The sequence below is a fragment of the Bufo bufo genome, chromosome 6, assembly GCF_905171765.1.
Source record: "Bufo bufo chromosome 6, aBufBuf1.1, whole genome shotgun sequence".
Classification (NCBI taxonomy): domain Eukaryota; kingdom Metazoa; phylum Chordata; class Amphibia; order Anura; family Bufonidae; genus Bufo; species Bufo bufo.
The window spans coordinates 331,677,896-331,704,356 of NC_053394.1; the positions used below are offsets into that span (position 1 = coordinate 331,677,896).

A 26,461-nucleotide genomic window follows, 5' to 3' on the forward strand; every position below is an offset into this window, starting at 1 on the left:
AAAAATGTAGCTATAGTGACCCACGCCTGTATTTCGCGCGCATTATGCGAATATTACATTGCCGATTTTTCGCGATCAAGAAAATAATCTCGAATTTGTGAATATATGATGAATATTCTACCAAATATTTGCAAAATATCCCAAATTTGAATATTGCCCCTGCCGCTCATCACTAATAGTGAGATATACTGTACATGTACGTGGCTGTAGTGCATTAGAAATACACATATACAGTATATACATAGATGTACATACACAAAAATATTAACATACGTGTATGCTCCGCTGGCCCACTGTTGTTATAGGGCTCCTCTTTAAAAGGTCTGTGCAGTAGTATATATTAATGAACGATCGTTAGGATAGGTCATCAATATATATATTGCACAACCCCTTTAATCTCTGTAATGTGTTTTATAGGCTTGTACTGATTCTTCTTATATAGCTTGCTACAATCTACATAAGGGTGGTGCTTCTCAAATAAGTTAAATTGGTGTCAGACACATTTACGTGGTCTTATTTCAGCACTTATTCTACAACCAGATCACTTGGACCATCCATGATTCTCCTGAACCAAATAGATCACTGTAGAAATACCTGTCTAAAAATGGCCTGCTACACATTTTATTCATTAAATGAAAGAAAAGAAATTGACAAAAAAGATTGTGATGTATTAGTTATGTGTGAATAAATATAGATGTAGCAGAGCTAGTTTTGCCATTGTAGAACGACTGAGTTTCTAAGAGATCAAATTCAGCTCTGCTATCTATCTATCTTATCTCTATCTATGTATCTATTTATCAATATATCTAATCTATCTATCTTCTGTCTATCTATCAATATATCTAATCTATTTATCTTCTGTCTATCTATCTCATCTCTATTTATGTATCTATTTATCAATCTATTGTGGGGATTCGCTCTGGTAGTTAGGATAAGCAGGCGCAGTACAGAGGCAAAGTACAAGTTTGTAATTCAAACTTCAGTGTTTATTCACACATGATGCCAAAAACAAAACATCGCTTTTGCAGTGTTGGTGTTACTTCACACCCAATGGCAAATTAATAAAACAAAAGTCACCTTGGTGGCAGTTCTGCCTCAGAAAGTTCAAATACAGGCTTTAGGCGGCCTGTTCCCCTGACACATGGGTCTCCGCTCTCCAGCCCAGCACAGGCCTCAGATCCCAGCACACAGACCTCCTGAGCTCCACTGTCAGACGGAGGTAATCCTCTCCACCTGGCAGTGCTGGCTGGTTTTTATGCAAAACCCGGCTTGGAACGTGGGGAGTAGTCACCCATCCAGCACTTTGACTACTCCTAGTAAGAGCCGTCCCGGATCAGCTATTACAGCCATGCTAAGTATCAAGGTGTCAAACAGCAACTGCTGTTGACACATAAAAAACGGCTCTTACTCCACTGAGGTCAGGAACACGTACCTATCATCCACAATGATTCCAGGTACCTTATTACACTATCTAATCTATCTTTTGTCTATCTATCTATTTATCTCACCTCTATCTATGTAAATATTTGGTCTATCTATCTGTCTATCGACACACACACACACACAAGGTCTAATTCTATTCTTGTAATAGCATTACATTTTCTCACTGGATTTCTCCTTATTGATCCATTTTGCAAATAGTGCTCCAGAAGAATTGCAATGACCATACAGATTATATTACGCAGTGTTAAGGCCAAGCTCATGAATTTCATTGTTTTCTGTAAACACCAGGTGGATGTAAGAAGACATTGGCACTTACAGGCTGTGTATGTGTGGGTACGCTATTATTTTATGCAAATATATAAGACAAAATATACTTCCCATCCTCATGATCAGAGTATTCCTTTTTTGTTCCATCATTTAAATTGGTTCATGTGTTTGTCTAGAGACTCTAGAATTTTCTTATGTGTCAATTACTGTGATTGATGGGTCATCAAGGAGAAGAGGAGACCAGTGCAGCTGGTCAAAGCTGGAGCCCATTGGTCTTCACCCAGTCAAAACCTGCACCTCTCCAACTATAAGAAAGGTAGTGAGGTACCTACCAGTTCTTAAAGAGATTTTCCTGGAGTTCAATATTGATTGCCTATCCTCAGGATAGGTCATCAGTATTTGATCAGTGTGATCCTCATCGAGGGCTGCAGTGTCTTCCTAGGTCAATAACATTCTGTTCATCAGTTAAGTGGCTTATTTGCAGATCAGTCCATTTCAAGTGAATGGACCTGGGCTGCAATACCAAAAACACAGCCGCTATACAATGTACAGAGCTATGACTGGTATGTTGTAAAGAGGCCACAGAACTCACCGTAGTCGTTGCAGCTTCTGGGAAAGTATTTTCTGCTGCACTGTGGTATTGATGACCTCTTCCTACTTGTGTTGCCCCTTCCTATTTGTGCTGCCTCGCCTCCTGTCAATTTAGGCTCGCCTACAACATGGGGCCACTTTTAGCTTTTTTCCAGTACCACTTTAATTTCTAGTCTACCCCTGTTCAAGGATGTAAGTACCATCAGACAAAAATTACAATGCCAAAAGGATATAAAATCCCCACTGGTGGCCACCCTTCAACTCTAAGGCTATTAAAACAACATATTTTATTTCATTAGTTAAAACTTAACACCCTATTAGTGAACGTCTGGGTCACCAGTGGGGGTTTTATCCCCTTTTGGTATTGCAATTTTTGCATGGAATCAATTCCTTCCCTAGGCTATTGTTCCTGTCCCCGAATCTAGCTGTACTACCATAGAGACAGGCAGCCCATCCAGCTGCAATGGGATCCCTGGAGCAAGGGTTGGTCTAGCACCCATTTTAATTGGTGGTGAGAAACTGCACAGCAATTTGTTCTCCACATGTGCTATAATGTTAGTACACAAGGATTGCTGGAGATGTACTCAGGTCACAGAACTGGTGTGGGGCACCACAACCTCCTGTTGCTAGATTTAGGAGTGTGGTGGTGTCAAGCAGCTCCTGAAAGGGAACTAATTGCTGTCATTTATATTCTCCAGATTACGCAGTTCTAAACATCCAGCATCATATATCTCTCCATGTTCCTGGTCTGTACAATCTTACCTTGAAACCACTCTGGCCATGTTGTGCCAGCCACGTGGACCCATTGACTTAAATAGGTCCGTGGTCCACATTTTGCAGACAACTCTAGGACATGTTTTACCTTTTTGCAGAATGGACATATGGATGCAGATATCACCTGGATCATTAGTGTGCTTTCTGGATCCATATGTCCTTTCCGCAAGAACATAGAACATGTCCTAGACTTATCTGCAAAATGCGAACCATTGAAGTCCATGAGTCTGCAAAAATTGTGGACGGTACATGGACCGCATCCATATTTTGCAGATCTGTGATTTGCAGACCGCAAAAAGCATATGGTCATATGCTTGAGGCCTTAGACTTATAAGTTCTTTATCAGCCTCAGTCTAAACCTAGCTAATATAATAATCACTCTCCATCCTGAAAATCATCATGTATCTCATGAATGGCAGAACAAGTCCCTGCTTGTCTCGTAGTCTTGTCCCGCTGTTCCCCTGATATTCCCACTTCTAATAAGCTGATCAGAGCGAGCAAAGGCGCTTCTGTTATTTTAACGGATAAATTAGTTTGACTCTTAACTCAATAATTAAAACTGTTATGGCTCCAAGCCTGCAGAGATAATGTACCATTATTATGGTCGTTTGTTTCAATTAAATGCTTGCTGGTTTAACAATAGCAGCTGGGCACCTGTGTGTAAGCAGACATTACTCCACACACGGAGACAGCTCGAGACTACACGCAGGAAATCTCTATTACACCGGGAGGTTGGAGATGGAAATGTTACCTATAAGCCACTCAGTGCTTAATGCTTATTGCTCCCTTTAGATTGTAATTTACAGATAATTTAATCCTTCCAAGTATTTCAAACAAGAGGGCTACATATCTGTCATTTCCATATTTTAAGGATTAAGTAATATCGAAAATGTATTGGCATTCTTAATTTCCAGGAAATAAAAAAATCATTGATCCCAAAATTGCCTTGAAACATGTTGCCCAAGCCAGTGGGTTGACAGATAGAGAGACCTAAGGCTCGGATATCAAATCAAAGTTGCATGATGGTTGAGGCTACAGAAAGGAGCTTCATAACTTGTCAATGGGAATGGTTGCATGATGTTGGAAAAGTGGTGGCATATGACTGGCTTAGGATGGCCACCACACAGTAGAAATGTCCATGTAGCACAAGGTGATGTGAACCAAAGCCTGTGATTCATTTGCAATACCATGTTGCTCTGAAGGCCAGTGAAAACCTGATGTGAAGCCATACATTATATCGTACAGTAGATGACCTATGTTCAATTGTAGATGATAGAGATGAGCGAATTTTTATATTTTGAAATTCTTTCACACTTCGTTTGTTGGTAAAAGGTGAATTGCGTTATGGATTCCGTTACCACGGACCTTAACACAATTCTATGACGAAATGCATAACGGAATGCCTTAAGAGGCATTCCGTTATTCATTCCGTCATAATAGAAGTCTATGGGCTGCAAAACAGATCTGTCCCGTTTTCGTTATGCATTATGTCATAGAATTGCGTTATGGTCCATGGAAACGGAATCCATAACGCAATTCACCTTTTACCAACAAACAAAGTGTGAACGAATTTCATAAGCGGAAATTCGCTCATCTCTAGTATTTGCCATATCACTTGTGGAGGTTATCGCTCTATGACAGACTCTTTTCATATGCCCGATTAGGACATCACAGACGTCTTATCAGGAGCATTTCTATGGGTCAGATCAAAGAGCTGCTACCAAAGAGCTTTGGCTATGGTGCACATGGTCCATTCCATGGTTGGCCATTCATTTGAGAGATCAGCTGGTAAAACTATCTGTCCTACTGTAGGGTTACGAAGGGTAGCAGTAAGTCACTTTACAAGCCACTGGCAGTATGCAATGTTATTCCTCCCGTCAAACAGGGGCGGACTGGGAACTTAAAGTGGCCCTGGAAAAAATACTAAAAGTGGCCCCGTTTTGTAGTTGGGTCCAAATTGATGGAAGGCAGGACCACCAATACCATATTGTGGCACATTATACCACCACAACAGAGCCAAATACCACAGTCTATCACAAAATACTGCCCCCAGCAGCACAAAATACATTCCCAAAAACTTCCACTGGCCAGCCGTGAGGAGGGCCCAGGCAGCCCCTTGGGCATCGGCCCACCGGGAAATTTCCCTGTAAGGTCTATGGCCAATACGCCCCTGGATCCTAAAAGCTATCTCAACAGAACCCCAAAGGACACCATTATATTGACCAATTATATGCAGATCCGCAAAATGCAGACACCGTCCATGTGCCATCCGTGAACCCTTTGACTTCAACAGACCAGAATAGGGCACATTCTATCATTTGCAGAATGGACAAATGGATATGGACATAACATGGATGTCACCTGTGCGGGTCCATAAAACAATGCGAATGGCACATGGACAGTATCCTTATTTGGCAGATCTGCGGTTTACAGACTGCAAAACTGGTACAGTTGTTTGCATGAGGTCTAAGTCAGTGAGGTCTGATGAGCACCGTTAGTGTCTGTCTTGTGATGGATTTGGCACTGATGTCAAGGTTTCTATTATAAACAGTGTGAACAAAGCCTAGACCCAGAGACAATGGAAGCCTCCATTCTTTGCCGAAACGCTATTTACAGTATGTTTCTATTAACTGCAAATAAGTCATACTTGATAATTGTGCAAGCATAAAATGTTATGGTACGGGAGCGTCAGGATTCCAAGTACCTCCATGCAGGGTTCCTAAAACCTATGGCAGATGACACATGGCATTCTACAACATCCATGTGTTACCAACCACACTGGACTTAGGGTCCAAGTGTTTTATGGCTCTGAATTCTGATATGTCATGTACAGATATTTTATCCAGTGCTCTGTTCCACATGCTTGTGTTTTTGGAAGCTAGGTAACATTTCAGACTCCATAACACCGTCCCCGGTTAATGACACTAATCAGCTGGATTGTGTATGATTCCCTCACTTCACATCACACTGTGGCTCAATCAGGCTGCTAATGAGTCGTTAATTGATAATTAAAGACATGATTCCGCAAAGCAATTTGTGCAGCATGTAAACTAATAGAGATAGATTATGTCAGTGAGGGGCATCTCTTCTAGTAAATATCATTAGGAGAATTTAAGGAAGGTGAGGAACTTCCTTCAACATACTATACCTAAACATTTTTAAGGGCTCCTGCACACGACCGTATCCTATTTAGCGGCCCCATTGAGATGAATGGGTCCGCATCTGATCAGCAAATAATGCGGACCAAAACCACGGCTGTGTGCATGAGCCCTAAGGTTGTCTTCACGCTTTGGTTTTTGCTGGCGTTATTTTGCACGTTTGCGTTTTTAGTGCAGATGTGTTTTTTATGCATTTTTATGCAGACGTTAGCTGAAGGTTTATAGAAAACAGGAATGTGACAAACATTTTTTTTGCTACTGGCTTTTTTCGTCATTAGGTGGTGTTTTATTTTTTTTATTTTTTCATAAACACAGCATGCTGGAACTCCTGTCTTTTTCAGGAATTTTAACATTACCCTCTCTATTGAGGACAAAATGCCATGAAGAGAAAGCTAGTGGTCAAACACACTGGGGTACAATAATATTTTGTGGCACCGGTGTTTGTGACAGGTGGGCAGATTGGGGTTGGACCAGGGGAGTGTTAGGTGCAAATTTACTACTTTTTCTCCTGGAAACAGGTGAAAAAGCAGATGAAAAACTATCCCTCGTCATAAATTAGCCGTATACTATGGCAGCACTAGGGAAGGGCAACTAAGACTGGCGTAATTGTTTGCAAAAAGGAAAAACATGTAAAAAAAAAAATACAGGTGGCCAAAAAATTGCGTGCAGTTATTATGGCATTTTTTTTACTGGTAAAAATGGCAGACAAAATTTGTACACATAGGGACCCACATACTGCCACTCATTCGAGAGTGCCATTTTACAAGCTAAAAGGGTGAATTCATACTTGGCATATTTGGCGCAGAAAGAAATCTATGGGATTCACATCAAAATGCTCAACTGATTTTCAATTGCAGAAATTTCTGCAGCAAATCTGCCAGGTGTGAATCTCCCCTATAAAAATCCATGAGTTTGGTATCACAGCTACACGCAGGAGCCATAGACAGAATGGGATCCTGTCCCAAAGATTTCAGAAAGGCTTTACTGATCCAATTCTATCCTTGGACTAAACAAACAGATCCTGTAAGGAGCCATAATGTGGCTATATTACTGAGCCTTGTGGTTCGTCTACCATCCCTAATATTCTTACCTATGATGAAGAGACTATGGGGGAATGTATTAAGTATGGCATTTCTTACCAAACCCCAATGGCACACGAATTACTGTATAAAGAGGTAAGAATTTGGGAGGACCTTCAGGAGTTCAGGGAGCCGGAGTAGATTTCAGGTGTAATGCGCACCAGCTTTCTGGCATACATATTGTTAAATGTGTCAGTGAGTGCGAGTAACCCACCAGCAGCCAGTCCTTTTCCTGCCCACTTTTTGTAAAACTGGTGAAAATAGTGAAGAAGGCAAAAAAGCTGAAAATTTTGCTGCAAAACTGCAGTTGTGCCAGCATATGCGACTTTGGCCTACATGACTGATACTGTACATTACCCTCATCGGTTTTGGAGTAAAGACTGACATTGATATGAATGAAAGATGATCATAATTGTATAAAAATAAGATGTTGAAGATGATGATATTCTAGTTCTTCTTTTAGGTAATCATTACTTTTATTCTTTCATTTCTACCTTTTAGATACAAGAGCTGGTCCACTCGGAAGGATCCACTTATGATCACAACCATCAGGTTTCCTTGATAAACCGATCTGGAATGCTCCCCAGTCACATGAGTGCACTCAGCCAATCACAGTTCATCTCCCAAATGGGAATGAGGAGTGGAGTTACTCACGGGTCCCCCTCTCCACCTGGTAGTAAGTCAGCCACGCCCTCACCTTCTAGCTCCACCCAGGAGGAGGACACAGATTCCCACTATAAAGTAAGCCATTCAAAATACATTTAGGGTTGTTCAGATGGTAGAAAATATAGTTAGTACACATTTGTATTCAGTCTTGTATTAAAGCAGTTGTATCTCCAAAACAACCCCACTTAAAAGGCTATTTATACCATTGGAGGCATGTATTATTGCATTGTACTCATTTTTTCAATTAGTATTTATTAAAAATTTTGAGTTTATCTAGTAGGAGGATCTGAATTTTCTCTGTGCTCCGTCAGGCAGGATGTTGACAGGCTCCTTACCTCTGCTCTCTGCCCTGTTGATGACCTTTTAGTAACTTAGAGATAAGGGTTATTAGATGATCAGCATAAAGTGAAGGTGAAAGTACCATTCACACAGCTAGACAAACAGTTAACCCTTTGTGACAGGACAGCTCAATATTTTTAATAAAGACCAATTTAAAAAAAAATGATGTTTAGCTCAAATTGATTAAAATGCAATCATAAATAAAAAATTGCCCCCAAAGGTGTACATAGCCTTTAAAGAAAAAGAGGGTACCCCTTTCTATGACATCCATGTACTAAGGTTTTCGTGAAATAACTTCCCAATAATAAATAAAAATGGAGCTTGTCATGTATGTAGGCCTCTAACCTTCAAAAAGCCACAATGATAAAACACTGACATTTCCTGAATCCACGTAACATGATTTGTTCATTTGCAGGTTGCGGGAGAGAAACGACCTTCTGCTGACATTGGTAAAAAGCCCAAAAATCCGAAGAAAAAGAAGAAGAAGGATCCAAATGAGCCCCAAAAACCTGTATCGGCGTATGCCCTATTTTTTAGGGACACACAAGCAGCCATCAAGGGACAGAACCCTAATGCCACATTTGGAGACGTGTCCAAAATTGTTGCTTCTATGTGGGACAGCTTAGGTGAAGAACAAAAACAAGTAAGTGCACTTTCCTTAGCGCAGACATGCTCAACCTGTGGCCCTCCAGCTGTTGCAAAACTACAACTCCCAGCATTCCCGAACAGCCTACAGCTATCAGCCTACAGCAGGGCATTGTGGGAGTTGTAGTTTTACAACAGCTGGGGGGCCTGCGGGTTGAGCATGCCTGCCTTAGCGGATCACAGGGTATCTTAAAGGGGTTGTGACAAGATTTAAACTTATTCTCACAAAATAAGGTATAAGTGTCTTATTGGTGGGTGTCCAACTACTGGGAACCCCGCCGATCACAAGAACAGGGGTCCTGTGTCCTATGTATGAATGGAGCAGAGATGCTGCCTCTTATGTTCATCTCTCTGGGAGTGCTGGAGATAGCCAAGTACAGTGCTCTGAGATTCTGGAAGTTTAAAGTTTGAAAATATCCCTACTATTCAAACGCTATACAGTCTCTGCTCCTGACTGCTACTGTGTATTCTCACCCATATTGTGACTGGGCCATCCTTAGTGTGGATGAAATGTCAACGCATGATGCAGCCACTTTATATTAAACGTCCTTGTGGCCCAGTCATTGGATTCAAGAAATCAGATATATCTGTGGAGCTTTCATTCATATACTGAAAGTGGGGCCATTGTGTTTTTCAAAATAGCTGGTGCCCTAGACAAGGGATAAAAACTAAACTGATAATTATATAGAGATCCTAATACTGAAAATGTCAGACTACAACATGCAAATTCAAAAAATACTACAAGGTTGTTTTATCTATTTTGCTGTTTACTGATCCATTGCTCTGTAGGATCCAGTTTGCAATTCCATAGCTATGGATCCATACAGGAATCTTTTGGCAGATGTGGTTACTGGTGATATACACCATACCATTTATTGTTTAAAAGGTTAGAGTAATTAAGTGTGATGTGACGTCTGATATAGGACACTTTGGCACCGGTGTATGAAAAACTGTTGTTTTTCTATGAATCTAGAAAAACTGCATTGGTGCTTCTTCATGTGTTGTTCAGTATTGGTAGAGTTTCAGGATGTAACCTCAGGCTCCTTACCTACTGGAGATGAGTGAATTTCTTGACATTCATTTTGGGTCCAATTTGTGCAAATGAGTTGTCAGATTCGATTTGGATCCAAATATATTCAATCCAAAGTCTTCCAACTGCCCTAAAAAACTGACTCTGTGAGCCAGACAGGTTCTCTATAGAGATGAGCCAATTTGCCAAAATGTTTAAGCTTTGATTTGTTCTAATTGGCCATTAAATTCTGCCCGAATAAATTCTGACTGAATTGAAAATGCCCCAGTTGCCTTGAAAGTTGTGTTTGACACCCTGAAGTCTAATAGGACTGTATCCAAACCCTTTAAAGCTGTTTAACACCAAGACAGCATTAGATACCTGCAGTGTCAGACTGCGGTTCCTTGGGCCCACTAGAGGAAAGTATTCTTAAGGCCCAACCCTCATATCATCAATAAAGTCCAATAGGTTTTGAATCAAAGGAACAGACCCTATTGGAAAGAGACTGGCTCCAAAGGCAACCAAATGGGTTTTTTCTCTTGGACCTTTGGAACCCACTATGGTAATAGAGCTTGGGCCCACCGGAGGATGCTCTGGTACTCTATTGGACCAGTCCAACCCTGCACAGACAGTAGTAACAAACAGCCTGTTTGATAACACACATGCCCTTTTTGGTGGCTGATGCCTTCTTCTCTGTCTTCAGTGTTGTAAAATGGTGACCACCATTTTGATCAGTTCGTCCATAACAAATTGCAAAAGTTTCACTAGATTCACTAGAATCAGAATTTTTGAGGAAATGTGCAACAAATTACATTACTTTATAATCGATTCACTCACCTCTAATAGCTGTAGTTTTCAGGGCCAACTAACTGTGGCTCCTTAGACATTGCTGGCACCAGATACCATTGTGCTCTGGTGGCACCAGGAAGTTCATAGCATTACTAGAACTTAGTTCCAGAGTCAAAATCACTTAAAACTAAGAATAATATTACTTACACATATATTTAATAAGTTATTTTCCCTTTAATATTCAGTGTGACCAGTCCTAGTAAACAGTGTCCAGCAACCTTTAAAAGATTTGTAACCTCTGCTTGCTATCTTACTCCATTTATAATGCATCTTAATATATGTTAGTGATTACTTATAGAAGGTTGCTTGATATATGCCATGTTATGGGATTGTGAGTCTCTCGGTAATAATCCCAGCAGAAATCTCCGGTAGACAAGATTCCTAGGCTCATGTACCACTTACAGGCCTTTGCTACTAAGCTGCTAACACAGCAGAACTTAAGTGGGTAGAAAATCCCAGCAGACCAAACAAGTGGCTCTGTCTATTAGTCTATATTACGAAAGTGACGCATAGGTTCCTTATAACAAGTATATGGAAGAGCCTTATATTAGCAAATACTAATGCAAGTAAAGATGATTAGCAAACTAGGGTCTGTTTTCTCCCAGAAATACTGTCGGTCTTCACCTACCATTAAAAATTGGGACCCCATCTATAAAACATGTATGGCAAAACCATCTTAGATGGGAATACCCCTTTAAGTAGAATTAGTGGACTGTAAAAATAGATCAGAATCACTCCATTCAAGTTGTACAGCCCACCTGGGTTTATCCTTGACCTTTAGGCTTGGGCTATGTGGAGACTTTGGTCCCACAACAACAAAATTGGAAGGTCACATTACAACACTGCAGTAAGGCTAGGGCTACACGGAGACTATGGTCACCCAACATCACAGTGTTGCATTGTGTCATCACATCTAATGATTGCCAGTGTGGTTAACATAACGTGAACATGATATGTCTGATGTAAAAATCCAAACCTGCTGAGTTTTTGGTTGCAAATCTCACTTGAGTAGCTCTCAACTTAAGCTGCATGCTACTGCAACTCACTTGCAACATGTATGCAATTTTTCTTAGTGCCCGATACAAGTTGCAGATCTTAAAAGGGTTGTCCCACGAAAAATATTTTATGTTTTTCAAAACAGCACCTGGACCTAAACAGTAAATTTAGCACAGCCGCTGAGTTATTCAGCTAAATCTATCTGTATAAAGCCACCTGCTTTTTTTTATTTTTTTTATTTCTCTGTCCACCTCACTGAATGAGGTGAACAGAGAAATGAGTGAGGTGGTGGACGCACATGCTCACTTCCATCCTTCAACTGCCTAGCCCTAGAGGATACAACACTGTGTGGGTCATTTCCGAACAGATATATACCACTTTTTGGCATACATCTGTTGCAGATTGCCGTGTGCAGGGAAAAGGGCGGGCCCCTGTTTTAGGCATAGAAAATAGTCTAAATCTACGCCAGCAAGGGAGCTGGCATAGATTTAGAAGTGGTGGTGGGTCCGCCGAAGTTATGTAGAGGCCAGCGCCTCTAAATAACTTAGGCAGATGAACCGCCAGCGCAGGAGGGACGAAGACCGGCATCTAAATGTGTTTGCCAGTGTATTGTAATTTTGGTTGTTTGGAGATATATGTACAAGTATGATTGGTTTTGTAATATACTGTAAGCTACAGTATTATATGATCAGTTCATAATTCCTTCCTTAATGAAAGGTGGTTAATGAAATTCTATAAGGCTTCCTTCACACATAGATTTTGGTTTAAAAAAAAACATAAAAAAGGCAAAAACACAGTATGAAATGCCAAATACATAGTATGTGTTACCACCCTAAAAGCATGTTCACACACCCCTGATCTGATGCAAAACTTTCTGTGACTGAAAATTAGTTCTATACTTCTGAAAGGGGATGGTTTGGCAGCAAGCATGTGGATTTCTGCAAGCCTTACTCAGATGAACAAGACAGTCGCAAGAAATTTCTGCAACAAATTTGCAGTTTGTGAATATACTGAAGCATGCGTAGATGTGTTCGTCCCATGAATGGTAGGATTAGTCCAGGTGTCCTTGGCCTCACCTTATGAGATCAAGTGGATTCTCCATTTGCTCCATAATATAAACGGAAAGCAAACTGGATGGTCCCTGAAACACTCTGGAATGTTTCATGGAAATACAACCCACGTAAATGCCAATAGGAACCAAATTATAATGACTCCATCCAGGAATAAAGTAAGACTTCATCTAAGTACCTGTCCTATTTAATGGTTGGTTGTGTATCTTGCAGGCCTACAAAAGGAAGACCGAGGCAGCCAAGAAGGAATATTTGAAGGCCCTTGCAGCCTACAGAGCAAGTCTGGTTTCCAAGGTAACAGACATAAAATGATATTAATCTTCATCCCCACCCCCACCCACACCCCTCCCCAATAACTTACATTTTTTAGGAGCAGGCACTATGTTCCAGTTCAATATGACAGATTATACTTTGATGTATAAACATTGCTATAATTACATTACACTCTTTTAGTTGTAGCATTTTCAAGGTTTAAGGTATATTCTGTTTGCATTATAATAGAAACATTTCTTAGATTTATACTTCTGGTATATTATTTATTATGCATGCTCCCTATGAACTTTTGTACCCAAAATGCTTCCACAATGCTTCTTTATATAGTTTATTATTACTCACTGTACAGTCGTGGCCAAAAGTTTTGAGAATGACACAAATATTAGTTTTCACAAAGTTTGCTGCTAAACTGCTTTTAGATCTTTGTTTCAGTTGTTTCTGTGATGTAGTGAAATATAATTACACGCACTTCATACGTTTCAAAGGCTTTTATCGACAATTACATGACATTTATGCAAAGAGTCAGTATTTGCAGTGTTGGCCCTTCTTTTTCAGGACCTCTGCAATTCGACTGGGCATGCTCTCAATCAACTTCTGGGCCAATTCCTGACTGATAGCAACCCATTCTTTCATAATCACTTCTTGGAGTTTGTCAGAATTAGTGGGTTTTTGTTTGTCCACCCGCTTCTTGAGGATTGACCACAAGTTCTCAATGGGATTAAGATCTGGGAAGTTTCCAGGCCATGGACCCAAAATGTCAACGTTTTGGTCCCCGAGCCACTTAGTTATCACTTTTGCCTTATGGCACGATGCTCCATCGTGCTGGAAAATGCATTGTTCTTCACCAAACTGTTGTTGGATTGTTGGAAGAAGTTGCTGTTGGAGGGTGTTTTGGTACCATTCTTTATTCATTGCTGTGTTTTTGGGCAAAATTGTGAGTGAGCCCACTCCCTTGGATGAGAAGCAACCCCACACATGAATGGTCTCAGGATGCTTTACTGTTGTCATGACACAGGACTGATGGTAGCGCTCACCTTTTCTTCTCCGGACAAGCCTTTTTCCAGATGCCCCAAACAATCGGAAAAAGGCTTCATCAGAGAATATGACTTTGCCCCAGTCCTCAGCAGTCCATTCACCATACTTTCTGCAGAAGATCAATCTGTCCCTGATGTTTTTTTTTTGAGAGAAGTGGCTTCTTTGCTGCCCTTCTTGACACCAGGTCATCTTCAAAAAGTCTTCGCCTCACTGTGCGTGCAGATGCGCTCACACCTGCCTGCTGCCATTCCTGAGCAAGCTCTGCACTGGTGGAACTCCGATCCCGCAGCTGAATCCTCTTTAGGAGACGATCGTGGCGCTTGCTGGACTTTCTTGGACGCCCTGAAGCCTTCTTAACAAGAATTGAACCTCTTTCCTTGAAGTTCTTGATGATCCTATAAATTGTTGATTGAGGTGCAATTTTAGCAGCCACAATATCCTTGCACGCGTTTCTTTGCAGGTCACCATGGTTAACAATGGAAGAACAATGATTTCAAGCATCACCCTCCTTTTAACATGTCAAGTCTGCCATTTTAACCCAATCAGCCTGACATAATGATCTCCAGCCTTGTGCTCGTCAACATTCTCACCTGAGTTAACAAGACGATTACTGAAATGTTTTCAGCAGGTCCTTTAATGACAGCAATGAAATGCAGTGGAAAGTTTTTTTTGGGATTAAGTTAATTTTCATGGCAAAGAAGGACTATGCAATTCATCTGATCACTCTTCATAACATTCTGGAGTATATGCAAATTGCCATTATAAAAACTTAAGCAGCAACTTTTCCAATTTCCAATATTTATGTAATTCTCAAAACTTTTGGCCACGACTGTATATGATAGCATGAAGCAAGTCTCATGGTGAAGCCTAGCACAGATATAAGGTGTAGGTGTAATTCATATGTATGATTCCTTATGTTATTATTTACTATACTTTCTTTTTTACTCCATTGATATTGTATGTAGTTCATGTGTGCATAGATAGATAGATAGATAGATAGAATATAGATATTCTGTATAATAGAGGAATAGATAGAGTAGATAGTCTTCCAAAAACAAATGATGAGGCAGCACTTCAAAATTCGTGAAGGGTGTTAGACCCGTTTAACGGGTCTAACACCCTTTACTGATTTTGGAGTGATGCCTCATCATTTGTTTTTGGATATCGCTTATGGATTTTATTGCTTGAAGTCCAAGAGGAATTGTACTCTTTTCCACCATTGACTGTGCTGCTGCTATTTTTTGTTTGTTGTAATAGATAGATAGATAAATAGATAGATAGGAGCTAGATAGATATGAGATAGATAGTTTAAATAGATAGGTAGATAGGAAGATAGATAAATAGAAAGTATACATTTTAATTTGCTCTTATTTTTATTATAACCTAGAGCTACACTGACCAAGGAGAAACGAAAAACTCCCAACCTAATCAACCCTCCAAAATGATTCTCCCAAAGCAGTCCATGTATAATCTGCCTCCACAATCTTCATCACCATATCCAGGCCTGGCTTCATTTCTGTCCCCAGCAGACCTGCCGAGTTACCGCAGTCACCCTCACAGTCTCTCCCGAAGCCTCAATGCCAAATCTATGTTGCCCAGCATCAGTGCCTCACCTCCACCTCCTTTCCAGATCAGCCCTCCCATCCACCAGCACATGCGCCACCCTTCCAGCTCTCTTCTTAATCAATCCCTCAATATGCAGCAAGTACCACAACCACCCATCCTCCCTTCATCCATTGGACTACAGTCACCTATGAGTTCATCTCCCACAGGTCAACAGGTAAGAAAGTGAACGTAAACTTTTTCCATGGTCAACTATCTCTATGTCTGTCTCTCTCTTAGTCCTGATTTTCTTTCTACTCACCTGAAGCAGATTTTAAGGTTCCCTTGGGCAATGTTCTCCATGTGTGGCTCTCGGGCTTTCTGCATTAGGCTCCTGAGTTGTACACTAGTGGCACCAGGAAAAATAAGAAATTTGTCATCGAGTCCTAACTTTTTTCCCTTATAATAACCAATTTGGCTCAACCTTTATTAAATTTTGGCTTGTCAGCTAGAAGTTTAGGAACATCTGCCCTCGGACTTCACCAGCTTTCCTTTCAATAGTTTACCTTTCATCTTTATTCTGATAACTAATCTGTCCTCTTTTCTTCCTTTTGACGCTGGACCTGATATTTCCCAACTCTAACCTTTGCATACTTTTCCTTAGGACTTCTCACATCTCCCTTCAGAATTTCCCAGCAATGTTGGCCCACGATCCCCAGCTTCCTCCAATCCCCCTGGAAACACAGAGTGGGACAATGAGTTTCCCAACAGAGAGTGTGGGATCAACCACTGCAGGTAAATTCACCCAAATAGACAAGGAGTAATCTTTTTCCAAGGCGCTTCAAAAAGTTCAGTTTTAAGAGAGAACCATGTCATAACCCATTCATTTCCAAAACCTGCGGCCAATAAATTAGCACAATAATTCATTCCTATTTGACAGTGACAGTGATAATTTATCTCCTCGATTTGTTCAAGAATCAATAAAAAGAAATCACTTGATTTCTTATTAGCTCTTCATGAAATTCTTCAGCATGTTTATAACCACATAAATGGTACGCCCGTAATCTGAAATAACAGCTATACCATTCATTTACATTTGTCTCCACAATCTACATTTTTACTTAAGTCACCTTGAAAATCTAACATAAGCCTGAAGACTGTAACAATCCTGGCAAAGAATAATTTTTCTCCATGTTCAATGCCTTCCATTCCATTTTTTTTTTTTTAAGTCTATTTTTCACAACCTAGGTTGTGAATTAGGTGTTTGTCATCCCAGCCTTGTTACTTGAAGGTGTTCTGTGTTGATATAGCATTGGAATATGACTTGAATAGGCCTCATGTATTAAAACTGTCAAGCTGACAAAATGGCCATGTTACCCATAGCAACCAATCACAGTGCAGCTTTCATTTATTCAGACCGACACCCCCACTAATCAGCCGTTGAGTGATGAAGCCTTCTCATAGCTCACCAAGCACATCGTCGTACATTGGATAGCGTCTGTGCTTGGTATTGCAGCCCTGTGTTTTCACTTGAATGCGACTGAGCTGTGCCTAGGTGATGTGACCAATGAATGTGATGTCACTGGCCAAGAGGCCTCAGCTGTTATCAGAGCAACTCAAGCTGATCAGTGAGGGTGCTGAAAGTCAGGCCCCCTCTAATCTGATATTGATGACCTCCCCTGAGGATATTAAACTCTCTGAAAACCCCTTTAAATGTTATGTTAATTATTCTTGTTATAGGTTTATAATTTGGTATAGTCATAGCTTGAAGCTTTGAAAAATGTATACCAGGGCTCTACCAGCTGAATTGACCTTTGGGGCCCTTTAGGCACCACCTATAGCTGGGTGACATATTTATTTACTTGCCAGCACTGCTTTAACTTTAGTCCATGCATAAAGAGGGGTTGTACAGGGTTTAATATTGTTTTGGGAAGTACATTGCCTACACACCTCCTGTACATTGGTAGCATGACTGCTAGGGGATGCTGTATGATATGGTCTTAGCAGGAGCCCATATACAGGGGCCATTTTTTTTATAAGCTGAGGCATACAGAACGGGAAGCTAGATTTTCATTCACCAAGGGTTCAAGATTCAACTCAATGCCCTAGCTCTATCTAAATATATTGGACAAAACAGAGTAGTTTGTTGGGGCAACCTGGTTCCAAGTACCAGGGGCTCATGACCAGATAATCCTTTGAAACCCTGTGTAGATAATATAGCAAGGAAAGGTTGCCATCCGAGGTGCATTACAATAAATTATAATAAAAAGAGACATACTTGGCACTCAGAAAAATATAAAAAATGTAGTTTTTTTTATTTCCATACACATGATTAGATGCTGATGATTAGAGTAAAACCAACATCTGAATCCAATCTCTCTCTTGCTCTCTTTAAGTACTCTGCCAGGAGACAAGTCTCTCTACCTCACCTAGAACCACAAACTTGTAAATGGCGGCTGAAGGAATGGACATTTCCGAGAGTCTACAGCACTGGACATCTAGAACAAGGATGGCACAGTCACCACGAAGAGCAAACACAAGTGGTTTGTTCTTAGCAAGCTTTAAAGAATTAGCTTGGTTTGCAGATATAAACTTGGTGAAGGCAAGAAGCCAAGCTCCCGTACCTTCTAAAGAACAAAAGAGACACCTCTTGTGGCCACCATATTTGCTATGGAAAGCATGGGGATGAGTTCATCCAGGCATATACAATATGTAAAGAGGTTTGTTAATATTGTATAGTTGAAATAACCCCCCCCCCTCCCCCACCAAAACCAAACAATACTTCTTATACGTGGAAAACAACAAATACCTAAATAAAATGTGCAAATATACAAAAAAAAAAACATGGAAATGTGATAAAAAAATAAAAGTATGAAAAATATAATTTGTTGAATAGTTGTAAGTAGATTTATCATGTGGTTTAGGACTGTGCTCAAGACATCTTTACAATTTTCTTTGTGTATAGAAACAAAAGGAGTAGCTTTCTTTATAGTAAAAGCATTTTATATTAATTGTAGCACATTTTTTTAGTTATACATAGGATGTGTAAAATACTGCCAAATTTTTGTTCTTTGTTTTTCTTTTTTTCTTTTTACAGTATATAAATGATTTCTATCTGTGCGGAATCATGAACTTATTCTGGGGTTTTTTTCAGTCATAATTTCACCATATTCTAAATTGTCAACGATAATTTTATTTATGAGATGAAAAAGATACAAAGAGGATATCTGATTTAATAATAAAACAGTTTTTTTGTGTTTTTCAATCTGCGCTGAATTCATGTGCAGCCAGAATATTCATTTTGTTTCACAATTGCTTATTGACTTTTCTTTTTAATAAAAACATTTTAAAAATGGGAACGATGTGTTTCTTTTGTTACTAATCCTGTCTAATAGTTTGTCGGTGTAAACTTGGACTTGAGGGTCTAAACATGCTGCAAATTTAACAAAGTGGTTCATGCTTGATGCTGGTTGGCTTTTTATTTGGCACATTCTGCCATATAATAATCAACGCTCCTTTTCAGCGAAGCTACACCCTCTTCCCAATATGGCCTCATCCACACTTTAGTGTTTGGTCAGTGATTTCCATCAGTGATTTGTGAGTCAAAACCAGGTGCGGGTTAAAACCACAGAACAGGTGCAAATTCCTCCCTTATACCTTATGTCTGTGTAGGCTTCACTTCTGGTTTTGGATCACAAATCACTGATGGAAATCACTGATCAAACACTGAAGTGTGAACAAGGTCTAACCCACCTAACTTTGACAAGCAAGATCAGTAAGAACAAGTTCACAAGGAACTAATTTTTCCATTGGAAATATCTGCCAAAGAGTCTGCCAAAGGCTGACCTGTTTTGCATTTTGAATGTATTAGGTCTGTCAGTGGTTTTAGTCCCATTCAATGGGGTTAATACATGAACCCAGTGTAGTCCCCAGCAGTGTTCATGCAGAAACTGCGCCTTCCTTTACATGGTCACTAAAACTGTCTGAAAAGACAACAATGGGAGGCTGTTTCTGATGGAAATGCACAAGCACCACAGTGAGAAATTTTATAATTGCATTTTTACTCATTTAAGGCTAAAAATCATTATTACATTTGTTCTTTTTTTTAAATTGTTCAGCTGTTTTTGAGATACAAGGGTTAAAAAAATCAGTCTGTTTGCAAAATATCGCTTCTGAGTCCCTCAAGTGAAGCCTTAACTCAGATCTCCTGACCTCACAAATACTTATTATAGATAATATCTTATCAAACTGATAAGAATTTGGCTTAAATGAAGAATATGGCTTAAATTGTTTATGAGGTCAGGAGATCAGAGATCAGGCTTCACATGAGCCATCAGCTGATGGGACTGAGAAGCTACACTCTGCAAGCACACAGATTGTTTAATGCTTGCATCTCAAAAATGGCTAGACATTTTTAATAAATTGAAAAAAAAAAGTTTTTTAGCCTGAAATAAGTAGAGTGAAATCATAAAAAATAATTGCCCCAAAAGTATACTTAGCCTTTAAGCCACAATTCTGGTGAATATACCTCAGTAAATCTCCCCTAATGTGTTCTAATCTTCATGGATATGGCACTTGTGAGGAATGTGGAGTTATGATCTAATTCCAGCCATGATCTAATTCCAGCCATTTGCTGTCAGCTAGCAGAGGGAGCAGACTTCACAGGGGGCCTGGCTTCAAAGCAGACCACATGTTTGCAGTTCATACCTCAGTCAGCCACAATGGCAACTCAAACCTCTCTGGCAGGATGAATGTCGGTGGTGGGGCTGAGTTGGTCATCAGAACAAAAGAATCCATCATACATCATAGAACCGGGGGTTCATAAGGAATTATGAATTGCCCGTCCATCACAAACCAGTTACATATCTGCGACTCTGGGGCCAAGACGGACATGCCCCTGGTCATAGTTTGGGGGGTTGGGTGCCAGGAAGGGGAGATACAGAGATCTCCCAGCAGGAACCTAATAAGCACCATGTTTGGTCTTCAGCTGTAGCCGGAACCCAGGCAGATCTATTGTTCCCAGAACGATCTGCCTGTGGCCATAATGGGTTTTGTGGGTCTTTGGCTACCAGGACAAGAAAGGGAGGGTGGCCTCCTCCCAGAGGGAGGGAGGAGAGTTACTGACTGCCGGTGAAAAGGTCCATGCAGGCCAGAGACCAGCATCTTTCTCTGAAGGGGGCACATCGTGTAATGTGTTTGGAGGGACCGTGGACAAACTGCTGACATCCCCCATGTGACTACAGCCAAGGATTACAGTAACTCAGAAATCATTATAACCAAAAAGGACTACTTATCCACCGGGTAACTGACTTTTTCTCTGTTTAACTCTGTTTGTATCATACCGCTTGTATTTGCAATCCGACCACTGTATATATTGTCTCTGTATATCGTGTATTGTCTAGTGCACCCTTAAGGCAATTAAATATATGATTTATTCTTGTAATGTCCTTGTATCTCGGTCCATGAATTCCCACGGTCCGTGCTTCGGCATAGTTATACGCTACTGTGGGTTGGTTTCTCACCCTATATAATCCTGTTAGCGGACCGGGCTTATATCAAACGAGGGACTGGTGGCTATCTACTGGGCTGGCAGAGCTCTGTTTCACTAAGGCAGTGAAAAGGCTCTCTCAGCTTGTCAGGGTTGTAAGCGAGTGTGGAGTCACGCCGGAGGTCGCATGGACCACCCTCTCTCACTCTCCATGCCTCTCTGTGCCTGCATGGATAGGAGGTGTCTGTGTAAACTGTACCAAATTGACTTTATGTGCTCCCAGGGAGGGTGTAATGGTCACATCTTGGAAACCAGTGATGAAACCGTATCTTGTGGGCTCAACGTAGTTGACGTCAGGCAGGGCCGCGAGGTGCAGGATTCGTGACAGCACTGATTGTGTCTATGTGATAATCCATATAGGGTGCTTTGTAGGCAGAAAGTCAGGGTGTGCTGCCACAATGCCACAAGTTCATCTGTCAGACCCAAGCCCTGACACTATAATGGGGCCTAAAGATCAGAAGACAACACCATTTGGAACTGACTTTGGAGCTAATCACCTACCTCTTGAGTGTGTATCTTAGATGTTGACATCTATCCTGTGCGAAAACAACAAAGTTAACCCCCATGTGTTCTGTATAGATGGAACTAATACTGCAAATATTATCAGGTCAGAGCATGTTCAGTTATATGAGCTTCATGTATACAATCATGTAAAATTCCTTCATACACTATATTCATAGCAATCATTCACAATGAAAGGGGGTTTGATGTTGATGACCTATCATCAGGATCGTGGGGTCTCACATTCCCACTAATCAGCTGCTCCCCGCAGCTTGTAGCACTGGAACTAGCACTTTGAAGGTAGCTAGAAGCATAGCTCTGTTCAAAGTGTAGTGCCCATGCCAGATTACTGTAGCTCTGTTCCCATTCCCTTGGATGTAACCCAACTTGACCACTACACTATGAAAGAAGCTGTGCTTCTGGCTCTGTTCAGCGTGCTAGTTCCAACCTGCAGAATGCTGGTGCTCTAGTTCCTAGTCATCCTTCCATTACCATGTCTGCACTTTCTGTTTTATATATTACCTTCACTAGTGTTGAGCAAATCAAACTCCATGAAGTAGAATTCGATCAAAATTCGATTCGCTGCAAAGCCAAATTTCCACATGCTTTGTGGTAGCAAAGTGATATCCCTGAATGGTGGTAAAACATTAAAAAGTGAAGAGCCGCCTGCCGCCATCTTGATTGAAGATCTCACATGAAATCCTGTGCACGGTTAAGTATGAGGTCACCATGTCGGCCGTGCTAGATCTTCAATCAAGATGTCGGCAGCCGGCTCTTTGCGATCAAATGGATGAGGGTAAATATGATTTTATTACATTGAAAAATTTTTTTTACAGTGTTATTACTGTCAGATGCCACGATCAGCTATGAATGCGGCATCTGAGGGGTACAATAAATAGTTCATCATATTTTTAGTACCTGTCATGACAATTTATTGTCAGAGAATTGCTATTTTCCTACGGCTTCCTGAAATTCCTATTAGAATAGGTTGAGTTTGGTTAATTTGTGTTAAATTAAGTGTTCTCCATTGGTGAAAATTCCCTAACAAAAGTGTGAATATTTGAATTAGGAAATTTTTCATAATTCTGGTGGAGAACAGTCAGGAATTTTTGTATTTCCAGTGTCACCCTATAGATCCATTGTGGACAGAGGTTGCTGTTATGGTGACCTACAGCATAATGTCTACAAGCTTTTGTGCAATATTCTGCTTGCCTATTCCTTTGGTACTAAGAGAAGGTGTAGCTCTGGAGAACAAACCTCTGTGAGATTCATAAAATTCATTAAAGTACATGTTATTATTAGGTGAAGAAGCACTTTGAGCATATCCCCATTTTATTCTTATGGGTTTACCAAAGTAGAACCTTTCCTATGATGTGTAGTTTTCTTGCCCCGTGAAGCCACAATTGCTAGTGCCATGTGTCACTATTCTGTCCCATAGTGAGTGACACCATAAGAGAGTGAAGATCAGGTGATGTCACCCACTGGTTGCTAAAAGTCTAAGACTCCAAACCTATTCAGAAGCTTGCTACGAGCAAAAATTATTCTTTGTGGCTTTTCTGAGCAAGGCAAAGTAATTTTCAATAAAGTAGAGTTGGCACTTTTGATTGGCAAACTGAATATATTATTTTTGCATAAATGTATCCCTAGATATCCTGTCAATATAATAGAAAAAAAGAAAAAAGTGGCAGCACCGTCTTTAATGCAAACAAGGGGGTGCAGCTGGCCCAATATGGATATTATCAAGTCCAATGCATAAAAGTAAAAAAAGTGGGCAGCACTCCATAAGATAAAAAAGTACAAAAATCTTTATTTACCCAAACAGGACATGCGACGTTTCGGCTCTATGCTGGAGCCTTTCTCAAGCAGTGTCAAATAATAGATATTTGTATCTAGAGCTATCTTTTAATTTGGTTTTATAGCTTCCTCACTTTTTTCCTTAACAGTGAGGATGAATGGTAATAAGCCCTTAAATGTGTTCTCTAGAGTGAAAAAAGCAGGTTTACTTAATAATTGTATCGAGGGGAGAGGACATAGGGGAGACAGCAGACAAAGGAAAGAGATCGCAATCTCCAGAAGCCCGTCAGCCAAAGTGATCTCAGCAAGGTTTAGTCAGCAAGGTTAGTCCCAGCAGTACAGATGATAAGGGGAGAGGGATCCACAAGAACTGGAGGCACAAAGCGGAGGTCAGGTATGACGGGGGAATCAGAATAAAACCCCCAAACAAAGTCCGTCCAGCAACCTGACAGTCGCAACGGAGTTTACTCACAGTCACTATCACAGGAGGGGAAGAGGATCGGCAGCGCCGGGAAACACGAGGATGAGGAAGGAGGTCAGACGTAGGAGGGGGGTCAGACGGAGCTCCCAGGTGAGGCCCGACAACCCATCCAGCAGCCCATCAGTCGAGGTGAACACAGCAGAGATTAGTTGGTAGTCACAGCGGTGCAGAGAGGAGGGGGAGGATCAGCAGAAGCGGCACATTCAGCAAGCGGACAAGGAGGAATCACTGCCTAGGCAGCAGCACATACCCCCCTGCGACCATAGAGAACGAAGGGCTAAGAACCATCATAGAGACGCCAGGAGGATCAGGAAGGTCCGAGTAGCGGATAGCGAGCCGTGGGGAGAGCGGAGAGAGCGACGTACTCTGTCTACGTCATCACGTCATCTCAAATCTAGATACAATGGAAAAGGAATAAAGAATAAAGTATAAAGTGGAAAAAAAAGGGAAAAGGGTGAAGAGGAAAAATAAAATAAATAAATAAATAAGGGATAAGGGGGAGGAAGAAAAAAAAAATATATAATAATAATAATAAGGAAAAAAAAAAAAAGAAGAAAAAGGCGAATGAAATAAGACGAAGAAAAGGGAGGAGGAAAAAGGAAAAAAAATAAATAAATAAATAAAAAAAAAAAAAGGAGGAGAGAAGAGAAAGGAGGAAGGGGGGAGAAGAGGAGAGAAGGGCGAGAAAAGGAAAAAAAAAAAAAAAAAAAAAAAAAAAAAAAAGGAAAGAGAAGGAGAAGAAAGGAAAGAGAAAAGAAAGAAAAAATAAATAATAACAAGGAGAGAGGAAAAAGGAAAACAGAAAACAAAAGGAGGAAAAAGAAAGAAGAGAGGGGAGAAAGGGAAAAGAAAAAAAAAAAAAAAAGGAGATCAAAGGATATATAACAACAAGGGTATGGCTCCAAAAGCTAGTAGACGCTCGGCCGACTTCTCCGGTCAGAAACCGGGGGTCAAAAACTTTTGAAACAACAAAAATAGACCAGTTCCTGAGGTCTCCGAGGGTTAATACGAGGGGCGGACAAAAGGATTTGGCCTCTAAAAAAAATGACGACTCTGAGGTGACTGGGTTAGAACCACAAAAAGCCTCCAGACTCCCTGAAGAGGAAGAGGGTATAATGGGAGAAGTTATCCCTAATGATAATGATAATTCCTCTCCGCTAGAAGAAAATATTGCTAGCGGTCAAACAAAATGGGAATTTAATACAGGCTGTTACAACCCAACTCGGGTTTATCCAAGTTGATGTGGGACTAATAAAAGATGATTTGTCCAAAATGCGAGACAGAGTTACCAATCTGGAGAGCTCCGTCGCCCTGATACAGATGAATCCCAAAAAACAAACTCTGAAGTCTCCACACTGAAATTAGAGTGTAGCCTCTGAAAAAACAGGTGGTGGGACCCTTGAGGATAGATCACGAAGATATAACGGAGAATAATAGGGATCCCTGAGGGTGTTGAAGAGAAGAACTCAACCGAATTCAGACAGAATTTAATTTTTGAGAATTTTGGAAAGATTCGTTCTCCCCACTGTTTGCTGATAGAAAGAGCGCATCGGGTCCCCAGGGGGCAAACCAATTCCAGGGAGACAACCTCGGACATTTCTTGTTAAGTTACTGGTCATAGGGGATAAAGATATGCTACTGAGAAGGGCGAGGGAATGTTCTCAGGTTGTATATAACGGTAATAGACTGGCCTTTTTTCCAGGACTTCTCAAAGGACATACAAGAAAAGAGACGCACATTTATGACTGTTAAAAAGAGGCTAAGAGAAAGGGATATTAAATACTCTCTTATGTTCCCAGCAAAATTGCGGATTATTTTCTAAGGATAAAACCCTATTTTTCGATACCCCGGATGAAGCCGTGGATTGGCTTGAACGAAATGATCTGTGATCTAATCGCTTTAGGATTAGTGGAACAATAATTGTTATGGGGGCTTATACCCCCAATGCTGTTTTTCCTTGCTTCTTAATAGGGGGTGGCCGAGCGCGGGGGAGTGTTGGAGGGATGGTCATAGGAGAGAAATCCACTACATTATGTGTGGATTACCTGTACGGGGGGGGTGGGGTTAGGGGTGGGGTTGGGCTGTGGTGCGTCAAAAAGAAAAAGGAGGAAAAAAATTATTATTTTTTTTTTTTTTGCTTTGTCCCACCTACCGCTTCTGATAATGTCGACCAGAATTATTGCCTGGAATATACGCGGTCTGGGGGACAGAGGTACATTTACCAGCAATTAGTATGCTTGTTAGAGACCCATCTCACTGAAGAGACCTCCAGGGTGGTCGACAGGGGATGGGCTTCGCATTCGTATCATTCTACTTTTTCCAGCTACTCCAGAGGTGTTACTGTTTTGATACATAGGACTGATTGATTATTCCTGTGAGGCATCCTCTGTTGACCACCTGG

The 26,461-nt window shown here is 40.8% G+C and overlaps 1 protein-coding gene across 3 annotated transcripts in view; it reads left to right on the forward strand.

Moving 5' to 3' along the window:
* The window catches only part of TOX2 (TOX high mobility group box family member 2), a 131,129-nt gene extending 112,100 nt beyond the window's left edge, over nt 1-19,029 (forward strand). For all 3 annotated transcript variants that reach the window (XM_040437557.1, XM_040437558.1, XM_040437559.1), the window contains 6 exons: nt 7,814-8,053; nt 8,733-8,960; nt 13,100-13,180; nt 15,582-15,974; nt 16,401-16,531; nt 18,133-19,029. In XM_040437557.1, the coding sequence (XP_040293491.1) occupies nt 7,814-8,053; nt 8,733-8,960; nt 13,100-13,180; nt 15,582-15,974; nt 16,401-16,531; nt 18,133-18,169 (1,110 nt within the window). In that variant the 3' untranslated portion in view covers nt 18,170-19,029. The remainder of the gene's footprint in view (nt 1-7,813; nt 8,054-8,732; nt 8,961-13,099; nt 13,181-15,581; nt 15,975-16,400; nt 16,532-18,132) is intronic.
* Nucleotides 19,030-26,461: the final 7,432 nt, after the last annotated feature.